Here is a 10,909-nt window from a genome sequence, read left to right on the forward strand (position 1 = left end):
ATTACACATTTATTTTATTTTAATTTATTTTATACTATATTTTATATTTTTTTACAGAAACTACTGGTTTACGACAGTCAATAGTAAAGCATATTATTTAGTCGTCGGTTAAACTTTCATGGTAGCTATTTAAGAAAAACAAACTCTGACAAATATATATAAAAACACATATATATATACAGTCTTGTCAATGCATCTCTTGTGTTTGTTTTGTTGAGCTCACCTGCCCTTAAGCCACACCCATAATGACGCGCCTGATTTACAGAAGGAAAAAAAACCGAAGGAACGACCCTTGAATTCATTGTAAAGAAGACGTTCCGTGGAACTTGTGGGGCACGTAGTCGAGAGACTTTAACGAGGATCATGATCAGAAAATACCTCCTAATCGCTGTGTTCTTGCAGTGTTTTGTTTCTGTGGTCGACAGCAAAGGTGAGTCAAGTACATTCTCTCTATGGAGCAGAAAAAGAAAAAAGCTTTTTCTTTTATTGTGGCTGGATACTTGCATTGCATGGCTGGATACTTTCACTTCCTGTAACCATCAGCAACCTTACAGCCGTACATGTTCTGTAAGGTTATAAGGTTTTAATTGTAAAAGGACATTACTCCTTTTCCAGAGAATGTTGCAACTAAATTGCTCAGTTCCTTGTTTTGGGGGTGTGTGCCGGAATAACCTTTGTGCTGTTATCTTGAGGGAGCAGCCACAGGTAAATTTGTCATTATGTTTATAGTTACTCTTTCTGTACTCCTTTCTTTCTCCCAGACCTTTTCAGTGGGCTCACATCAAAACCTTCCAAGTACTCCATTGTAAATCCTCAGGTGGTTCGCAGGTGGAGAAGGAGCATCAACAGGCCGCCACAGTCAAAAGAAGTAGGCACCTGACTTTAAAAAAGCAAAAAACTGATGAGTCAGTATGACATCATTAAGAAATGATTTCCTTGTCACACATTTAGGAATTTGGAGATGAGACAATTTCTTATGCGCTTGACATTAACGGCAAAAGGCACATTCTTCATCTAAAAAAGAACAGGTATGTGCAGGTTACGCTTAACTTTCCAGTTTGTGCTTAAGACAAAACGTCCCATGAGTCTTTTCTCTTTTCCTCAGGGACTTCTTGCATCCTAATTTTGTCCAGTATTCACGCGGCGCCGCCGGCAACTACAGCTCGTCATATTCAAGGCAACATGTGAGCGGATGATTGCTCATTCTGATTTACAGGACACTTTGAACGCCGCAGCTTAAATCTGTGTTTGCTTTCCTGTTCCTAGGTGCACTGCTATTACCACGGAGGCGTTGAAGGATATGAGAACTCTGTGGTAGCGCTAAGCACATGCTCTGGCCTCAGGTTTGAAAGGTTTTCTTCTTTTAAACGGGTACTGCGTTGTGGTGCTGGTTTCTATGCCCCCATTTATTTATTTTTTTGGTTTGATAAACGGAAGCAGCTTCTGATTCTTTGTAAAATGGCCTGACTTCCTTCTAATGTGTACTCCAACAAAGAGAAAATGAACGTTTTGTATGAGATTTTGAATGCACCATTGTAATATACCCGACATATCCTTTAAATGTGATGATGCTTTCACCTGTACCAGATCAACCCCTGTCTCTTATGTTAAAACGTTCACATATCAGTGAATCTGCTACTTCTTCTCTGTAGGGGTGTGATCCTCCTTGGAAATGAAACCTTTGGACTTGAGCCTGTGCCACAGTCCAACACAAATGAGCATCTTCTCTACCTGCTGAAGGACGTTCAATCGGAGCCCGCCACCTGCGGGGTCGTCGGCGAGGCCACGCCAACGCCGCGCCACGAACCGTTCGAGCCCGGCCAGTCGCTGACTTCTCTGCTGCGGGTCGGGATGCTCACTGTGTTCGCTTGAACTTAACATTTACCGTGTGAACAAGATACGTAGATGTGATTTTAAGTGCCTGACTTTCCTTCTTTGATGTTGGTTGTTCCTACAGAGGAAGCGCAATCTACCACAAACCAGTTACGTGGAGCTGGTGCTGGTTGTTGACAATCTCAGGGTGAGTGCGTAACCGTTGAGGGATTGTGTAAACCACAGTGATATTAATGCAGGCGTTTTTTGTTTTTTAAGATAAGATGCAGCGATGTGCGCGCTTTCACGTTGACTCGCCAACGTTGAAACAGTCAAACAAGTTATTTTACCTCAAGTGTTGAAGTGCTATGTGCTGTGGAATGCACATTTATCATTATTATCAGTATAACAACACTGACAGACATCTACCAATTGTTTTAACAGTTTACATTTAAGAACGGTAATGAAACGGCCGTAAGAGAGGAGATGGTGGAAATGGCCAATCTGCTGGATGGGGTGAGGTTTTAAGTTGTTTGCAAAAGAAAATTTGCCTAATCCTAATGTTGTCTTTGTGCTAGTGCTGTGCAACGATTTAACTAATGCTATTGTTTTCTGTTCTTTACTAGTACTACAAGCAGCTGAATATCCGTGTTGTGCTTGTTGGCCTGGAGATTTTTAAGGATGAAAACCCTTTCAGCGTGGAGGGGTCGGCAGGAGAGGTGCTGGGGAGGTTCGTCCAGTGGAGGAAAACTTCCCTGATCCCAAGAATCAGACATGACGTCGGTCAGCTTATCGTGTAAGCGACGTGTGGTGTCAAATTACACGCTATGATACAAGCCCTATAGTCGTAATTGCTGTAATGTGAAATGTAAAGTTTAATTTGCGACTTGATCCGCTCGTTTTGCAGGGGTCGATCCGGGTCATACCCAGGAGGCGTGTTAGGCATGGCCTTTGTGGGCACAGTCTGCTCGGTAGCAACTTCTGGAGGGATCAACGTGGTGAGTTCAACTCCCTTTTAGCTCCTGACACCAGCTGACATCCTGGTGCTTTGACAGCGTGAGCCTTCGCGCTGAAATTGATACCGCCTCCATTATTCATGCGGAGAAGTGCAACTCATTCCCACATGCCCTTAATAGCAGACTGGCCAAACAGGTTAGACTTGAATACCGACTTGCTACCAGCCTTAACAGGGCATCTTTATTTGGATAATTAAATTCCGTAGATTTTTTTGCACTGCAAGTTTACATACAATGCATTTCCCCTTCACCTCATCAAAGAAAAAAGTCTTTTATAACTCTTTCTTCCTTCTATACACATCGATCAGGCAAAACATTATAACCACTGACAGGAGAAGTAAAAAACATTGACCATCTTGTGAAAATACAGTATTCTGCTGGGAAACATTTGGACCTGGCATTCATTCATGTGGATGTTACTTAGACATGTAGCACCCACCTAGACCAGACCAGGCCCCCCCACCCCATAGCAATGGCACTCCTTGATGGTTTGCAGTAGCCACCCCCAGCAGGATGCAGCCTGACACAGGCACACACACAAAAATGCATTAGGAATAACTCAAAAAAACATGAAGAACAGCTTTAGGTGTTGACCTGTCCTCCAAATTCACTAGATCCTAAACTGATCAAGTATCTGTGGGGTGATCCACAGAGGCCCCTCCCCTCAAAGACCCCCCAATAACAACATTCTGTTGCCAGACACTACAGGACACCCTCAGAAGGCCCATGTCCATTCTCTGATGAGTCACAACTGTTTTGGAGGAGGAGACCTACACAATATTAGGAAGGTGGTCATAATGTTATGCCTGAATGTACTGAGTGTATTCTTTTCTTTTTTATATTTTTTTTTACAGTTCAGTGGCAGCAATCTGAATTTTATTTCCACTGTGGTGGCCCATGAGATGGGCCATAACATGGGCATGAATCACGACAACACGCGCTGCAACTGCAATGGAGGCAGCTGCATCATGGGAGCGAGCGCTAGGTAAAGCATGTTGCACAAATACTGGAATTGTGTTTTGTGTGCGGGCTCCCTCTCTCATCAGTTCCACTTCTCTAAACTTCTTTCCACTACACTAGGAGTCTGTTAACGTGAGGCTTGTTCATTAACGGTTTATGCTGTTTCCCCTTGTAGCGGTTCCACATCTTTCAGCACCTGCAGCGCAGATGATTTTGAGATGCTGGTCATCCGCGGAGGCGGGGTTTGTCTGAGAAATCCGCCCTCCCCGTCTGATGTGATTGGCGTTGCTGAATGCGGCAACGGTCGTCTGGAGGAAGGAGAGCAGTGTGACTGTGGCAAACCAGAGGTAGAGTACTTCTTCATAGAGTCGCACGCACAGGAAGTAAAAGCACACAATAGTAGGTCATTCTAATACAACATTTTACTGTAACATAGCTCTAACTTTCATTCGAAGAAATAACACATTATATTTAAGGAAAATTGTGCCTGAGCATCAGATATAATAACCAACATATACTGTATCTATACCAGATACAGATTCAAAAACAATCTCAGATAAGATCTTTCTCATTTATTTTGAACTTGTGTGTTCAAAGTCATACTCCATTCAGGCTGCTATTTTGAATAGGAAAATCTCTAAGACACATTTTAGTCTAGATAATTATTGTGCTGTTTTCTGTTTTTAGTGTAAGCATTTTTTCCCTTCTGTTTTATACAGGAATGCAACAACAAGTGCTGCGATCCGTCCACATGCACGTTTACAAGTGGTTCCAGATGTGCTATGGGAGACTGCTGCGACAACTGTCAGGTCTGCAATGCGTTGGACTTCAGCTGGAGTTCTCGCAGCTCATGACTGCACCGAAAAGAGGCCGTTAAACGTGGAAATCGTACTGAAATGTGTTTATGTCTTAGATCAAAGTTGGCGGGACGCCCTGCAGAGAGTCTGTCAACACGTGCGATCTCCCCGAATTCTGTACCGGCAGAAGCGAATTTTGCCCTGACGACTTCTACGTCATGGATGGCCTGACGTGTGAGAACAATGCGGCGTACTGCTACGAAGGCCGCTGCCAGACGTATGATTCCCAGTGCCAACATTTGTTTGCGCCAGGTACTTTCGGTATTATTTCACAGAAAGTTTTTAGAGGTTTTCCAAGTGCCACTGCAATACATTCCTCTTTTAACAGACCATTTTTCTCAACATGCATCTTGACTTGTCATAGTAAGGAAACTGTTGTATTAATTATTAACGATGTCTCACTTTTGTTCCCAGTAAGCAATGGCAGGGAACCAACTTACACAATAGCAGAACCTCCCTTTAATGGAATGAGGCCACTTTTATCACCTGTTATAAAACGTCTGCCATGAAACTGTCGCCTACTTTATTATTGTGTAGTACTGGTAGTGATCACCTGGCAAAGTATGAATTCACTTATTGTGAGTATTTTAACCTGGACATTTGTTTCTCTCTTTGGCAGACAATGCAAAGAAGGCAGATGATATTTGTTTCCAACATGCAAATGTCATGGGAAACAAATTTGGAAACTGTGGAATTAATAGTGGAGGAGGATATATAAAATGTACTGTAGCGTAAGTACTCAAGTTTCCTGTCATTGCATGCAGTGAATATAACGATTGATTATACTAACATCCTGCGATCTGGTGATGTTTGATTGCAGCTGGGCAAAAGCATTTATATCTAATATATATTCAGGATGGTCCTTCAACTTTAGCAACGTTGTCAGTTAAAGGACAGATTAGATTTGTTTCTGTCCGTAACTGACTGTGTTCTGTTGAACCTGCGCCGCAGCAATGCCATGTGTGGTAAAGTGCAGTGCACCAACGTGGACGTGAACACGCCCCCTGCTGGTGCCACAGTCAGTATCCAGGTAGTCCAAGGTTCAAAGTGCGTTAACGCAGACTTCAACCTTGGCACAGATGTGCTCGATCCTGCCTACGTTAATTCCGGCAGCCCTTGTGCAGAAGGAAAGGTGAGCTGACTCTTAAGTATGGAAACTATTTTTAGAAATGCACATACCATTAAGGAGGAATGTAACCAGGCATGAATCACTAGAAAATAGAAAAGGGAATGATTCATTATGACTTCTCTTTCAGACCTGTGTGGACTTTCAGTGCGTGAACGCTTCCGTTCTACTGCAGACAGACTTAAACTGTGACGCTCAGACCACCTGCAATGGCCGAGGGGTAAAACCAGAATTTTCTCTACTCAGTTTCCAGCCAGTCAAGAAAAACTCTGACTTTCCTTTTGGTTTTTCATACTGCAGATCTGTAATGACAAAGGGCACTGCCACTGTAACGATGGGTGGGCTCCGCCCAACTGTGATAAGTCAGGACGTGGTGGCAGCATAGACAGCGGTCCCGCTCAAATAGGTAAGTGACACAGAAAGCCATAGTCACTGTGCTATATGCTATATATTCACCTAAGGCCACGTTTATTATTGTTATTTGGAGCCACATATTGGACGTTCTTTAAATGCATACATTGAAATCTAATACAGATATGTTTGATCGTGTTTAAATCAGTTTTTCTAGCTGTGCTTTATTTCAGTTGGATCTACAACATGGTGATCATTCAAAGTTGGCTGTGCTGCCTCTAGTTATATATATTAAATCTTTTTTTTTTTTCCTCTACTTCAGACTACTCCCTCAGGGATGGCCTGTTGATCTTCTTCCTGTTGGTTGTTCCTCTTCTGGTGATAATCATTCTGGGGCTCCTCTTCGTCTTTAGGCGAGAATCCTTGGATCCTTGCCTGAGAAGAATGCCTAAGTATACAAAAACGTACATTAAATAAAAGAATTCTCTGATCACAGACTGTGTATAAAAGATGGATATGGTTCCCAAAAAGCCAAGATGGCGACGGCCAAATGCCAAACTCAAGGCTTCAAAAACGGGCAGTCCACAAGCCAATGAGTATTTTACGTACAGTCTGTGATACAAATATACTGTATATTTTAAAAGGTTGTTTTATGATTTGATAAAAAATGGATTGTTTTTCATACTTTTCTTTTTCTTTTGCAGACCCACAATTGCAGAGTCAAACGGCAATGTTCAAAGACGCACCACTACCCCGCCTACAACCCAGCCTACAATACAGACTCCCCCTCAAAGGGTAAATATGTTTTTCTTACAATAATCATCATTGCACATCATTGTAGTGTAATATATGTTTTACAGTGAAAAGTCTGGCTTTTTTCCGTAAAGACTGACTGATTGTTTGTTCTTTTTTCTCCTAATTTTAGCCAGCATATGCACCTGACACTGCAGTTCCAATTTCTGGGTAGGAATGTTTTTGTTTTTTTTTGTAATATTTATATATATATATATACTAATTGAAGTTTTTGGTGCACAAGCACACCTGTCTAACCACTTTTAACTAAACGTATGCATAATCTGTCAGTTTCAGGTATGGAGAACTGGACTATTGGAATGATGCAGGAGCAGACAATAATACTCGGCAGGGCCCTGGAGCGCCCAGACCAGTCCCACCCAGACCAGCCCCACCCAGACCAGCCCCACCCAGATAGCCGCCGTCTTGATTCCAGTTTTAATTGGCATATTTTCACTTGTATAACATATGGCGTTTACTGTACAAAAAGAGAGTTTTAAAACGTGGTATTAATAATAATAGACTCACCGTTACAGGTACACAGCACCTTTGTAAGATTGTATGATTGTGGTGATGGATGAGGCTGGTGAATATTTATTGGCATTTGGAAGTTTTATGAGGTTCTTGTTTCTTACTTATTGGAAATACATGTAAACTAAATGTAAAAGAAGAATCAGTATTTTAAAGATTTTGTGAATTAGATTTTTTTGGATATTAATTGTAATAAAAAAATACTATTCGTGTAAATCTTTATTTTTTTTTAAATGTAAAGGTATGAGTTAATAATAATGACAACACAATTTGTATGCTGGAAATAACAATTGCTTGCTGCTTCGTGACCGAATTGCTCCAGGGACCATTCCCGCTGGAAATGATCCTGGAAATGGTGGAATGTGAAATGACCTCACTTTTTCTATGGTGGTTTTGTTGTTTTAGGCAAATACACACCAACTGATCTCTTTGATACCATTCAAACACTCGGGCATTGATAGTCTGTAGCTTGTATAAGGAAATTAAGTGCTTGCGCTATTGATCAAAGTTTTAATTTAACCCTCTGGTCTATATGTGCTTTAGAAATAAACTTTGCATTGAACACATTTGGTTTACAAAAGAAATACTGTTTTTTTTTATTATTATTTGAAGTAGTTTTGCAGTTTAAATAGCCACCAGTTTACCAAACCAAAAAAATAATATAAACCCTTTCAAATCTATACAACACCTCTAGTTTTCCTGGGATTATGAACTCAGAAATTATTAACAATCTACAAAAAAAAAAAAAAAATATGGATTACCCATCTCGCTCGAGTTTGTAGAACTTTATTTTGAAAGGACGGAAGCCGGAACTTACGTGTTTTTTGACGCCACAATGCGGAAGTCGTTTGTCACCTGCGGCTCTGGGCACTCTATGTATATTACTGCAGCTAAACATGTGCAGCGACATGTAAACAGTTTGTTTTTAAAGCGGCTGTCTTGCAGGACATGGCAGCAGAGGAGGCCGGGGGCGTCGGGAGGGCCCCGGCCTGCCTGTGCGTCCTCTGCGGGCTGCCTGCGGCTGGGAAGTCCACTCTGTCCCGCATCATCGTCGCTTCCGCTGAACAGCAGCAGCGGGGATGGAGAGCCACTGTGGTGCCGTATGATGACCTGATCCCCGAGCATGCTTTTCAGACCAGAGTGGAGGAGGACACCGGTGGACTGGAGGAAATGGTAAATAAACTTTTACATTAGACACAAAACAACCACATACACCGATCAGGCATAACATTATGACCACTGACAGGTGAAGTGGATAACTTCTGACCTTCTTGTGACAGTTCAGTGTTCTGCTGGAAAACCTTTGGACCTGGTGGATGTTACTTAGACATGTAGCACCCACCTAGACCAGACCAGCCAGCCCCACCCCATAGCGATGACACTCCTTGATGGCAGCAGCCATCCCCTAGCAGGATTGCAGCCTGACACAGGCACACACACACACACAAAACCGGTTTAGGAACAACTCAAAAAACAAGAAAAACCTGGACAACACAATATTAGGAAGATGGTCATAATGTTATGCCTGATTGATGTATATTTTGGGTGGACTATTGATTGTATACATTCAGTTGAATATTTGAAAAATACTGTGAAAATACACAGATTCTGCGGCACAGTTCAAACTTTAAACATTAAATCTAAGAAAGTATATTAAATTCCATATTTTCAGCACACATTATTTGGTTATGTAGCTCTTTTATTTATTGGACATCTCATTTTCCTTTCTAGCACACTGAATGGAGGTTGCACAGACAGGCAGTGTTGCAGTGCATTGAGCAGTTCTTGCAGAAGCCCGGAGAGCCTCCGAGCAGCTCTCGGATCAACAACACTGCGTGGGAGCGGTGCGTTCGAGCCCTGCTGCAGCCGCCTGAAGCTTCGGAGTCAGCCCGGGCTCCGCTCCTTCTCCTGCTGGATGACAACTTCTACTACCCGAGCATGAGATACGAAGTGTGTCAGCTTGCGAGAAAGTGTAAGGACGCTGCATTTTTGTCGCGCGACCCGTGCCACCGCCGTGCTGTTTAGGCGGTGGGTGAAAGTCGTCCGCTTGTCGTTGCAGATTCACTGGGCTTCTGCCAGGTGTATCTGCAGTGTGACTTGGAGTCGTGCATCAGCAGGAACCAGAGCAGGCCTCAACCCATTCCCACTGATGTGATACTGGAGATGGTGAAGCGCTTGGAGCCTCCGAATCCGCAGAAGAACTCATGGGAGATAAACAGCGTTTCACTCAACACTGCAAACAATTTATCCAAATGTGACATGTAAGACGGCAGAATAAGCGGTTATTAACATTTATTACTTAAGGTCGTGGTGCTTAAATGTGTTTGTTTCTCTTCCAGCCAAAGGGTGATGGAGTTAATCTCCTCTGCACTTAGTAACCCACTGAGCCCAGCTGAAGACGACACTGAACAAAAGGTGCAGCTCATACTGTGTCTAGCGTAATCTAAACATCCTGCTACAGAAGTTCACCATTTCTCTTGTCTCATACGTGTTGCAGGAAGCCGACCGACTGAAATGTGCCACCAGCGTGGTCCACCAGGCTGACCAGGCCTGTCGACGCCTCGTCTCCGAAGCCATGAAGACCGCCAGAGGTGAGCGGCGATTTCACATTTCACTGACCACGCCGCCACTTGTAGCCGAGCTTAACGATCACGTTGTCGTCCCAACTCCAGAGCATCGGGTCCCCTCGGAACGCATGAGGTCTTTGGCCGCTCAGCTGAACGAATCCAAAGCAACGTTCCTGCACGACCTGCGGAAACAGCTCCTTCAGGACGTGCCTTTCATTCAAGGGGAGGACATCAACGTGGAACTTGTAGTGAAAAGAGCAGTGGATGTTTTTGATGGCACGAGGAAGGAGATCTTGTCGAGGATCATAAATGACCACGAATGACTTTCATTTGTTTGTGAAATCGCTTCAAAATGTGAATGTGTGTGTTTACTGGACACTAAATGAAAAACTTGTGTATCATTTCATTCATTTATTCAGTAATCAAAACTCGAAATATATATATATATATAAAAAAAAGGAAACAAGTTTCATTATCAAACATCAACATCATTTCAAACATCTACGTGATTTCTGCAAATATGGTACTTTAAAAACTATTATTAATCTTAAATTTCCTTTTTCTGTTAATAGTTAGATAATCACACACATAAGCCGTTTATTTTAAAAGAAATGAAAAGTTAGTAACGTTACTTCACATCATGTGACAGCGTGAGGGCTACAGCTGATCCTTAAAGTCTCTCAACATTAGCTACCATACAGACAGACAGACAGTGAACTTAGATTTTGTACTACAAAATGGTATAGCGGTACAACAAAACTAATTTATATACAAATGTTGATTAAAAAAAGAAAAGCTTCGAAGATAGCAATACAAAAAAAATAAATATTGAGATGCGCCTTCATTTTTTTTCTTTTCTTTTCGCATTTAATTTTTCCAGCGTACGGGGTGAGGTAT

General features: G+C 42.3%; 2 protein-coding genes across 3 annotated transcripts; both read left to right on the forward strand.

Annotated features, from left to right (window-relative positions):
* The first annotated feature begins 173 nt into the window (after window positions 1-173).
* Window positions 174-8,011, forward strand: adam9b (ADAM metallopeptidase domain 9b). 2 transcript variants are annotated; one of them, XM_084567651.1, is made up of 22 exons: window positions 174-430; window positions 762-868; window positions 952-1,028; window positions 1,106-1,184; window positions 1,267-1,343; window positions 1,653-1,845; window positions 1,958-2,020; window positions 2,257-2,328; window positions 2,439-2,608; window positions 2,720-2,810; window positions 3,683-3,813; window positions 3,964-4,135; window positions 4,508-4,597; window positions 4,702-4,897; window positions 5,265-5,376; window positions 5,597-5,777; window positions 5,902-5,991; window positions 6,072-6,177; window positions 6,445-6,586; window positions 6,827-6,917; window positions 7,048-7,085; window positions 7,206-8,011. In XM_084567651.1, the coding sequence occupies exons 1-22, from the start codon at window positions 364-366 to the stop codon at window positions 7,330-7,332; spliced, it is 2,472 nt and encodes an 823-aa protein (XP_084423777.1). In that variant the 5' UTR covers window positions 174-363; the 3' UTR covers window positions 7,333-8,011. The 2 variants fall into 2 exon arrangements, with proteins under 2 accessions (XP_084423777.1, XP_084423778.1); XM_084567652.1 differs by having other exon boundaries at window positions 6,445-6,574.
* Window positions 8,012-8,143: 132 nt separating this feature from the next.
* Window positions 8,144-10,335, forward strand: pstk (phosphoseryl-tRNA kinase; the record flags this gene model as incomplete). The annotated part of the gene is made up of 6 exons (XM_084567727.1): window positions 8,144-8,618; window positions 9,177-9,417; window positions 9,505-9,706; window positions 9,785-9,860; window positions 9,943-10,036; window positions 10,118-10,335. The coding sequence occupies exons 1-6, from the start codon at window positions 8,394-8,396 to the stop codon at window positions 10,333-10,335; spliced, it is 1,056 nt and encodes a 351-aa protein (XP_084423853.1). The 5' UTR covers window positions 8,144-8,393.
* Between the last annotated feature and the right edge of the window lie 574 nt (window positions 10,336-10,909).

This window comes from Chelon labrosus (genome assembly GCF_963514085.1).
Source record: "Chelon labrosus genome assembly, chromosome: 19".
Classification (NCBI taxonomy): Eukaryota; Metazoa; Chordata; class Actinopteri; order Mugiliformes; family Mugilidae; genus Chelon; species Chelon labrosus.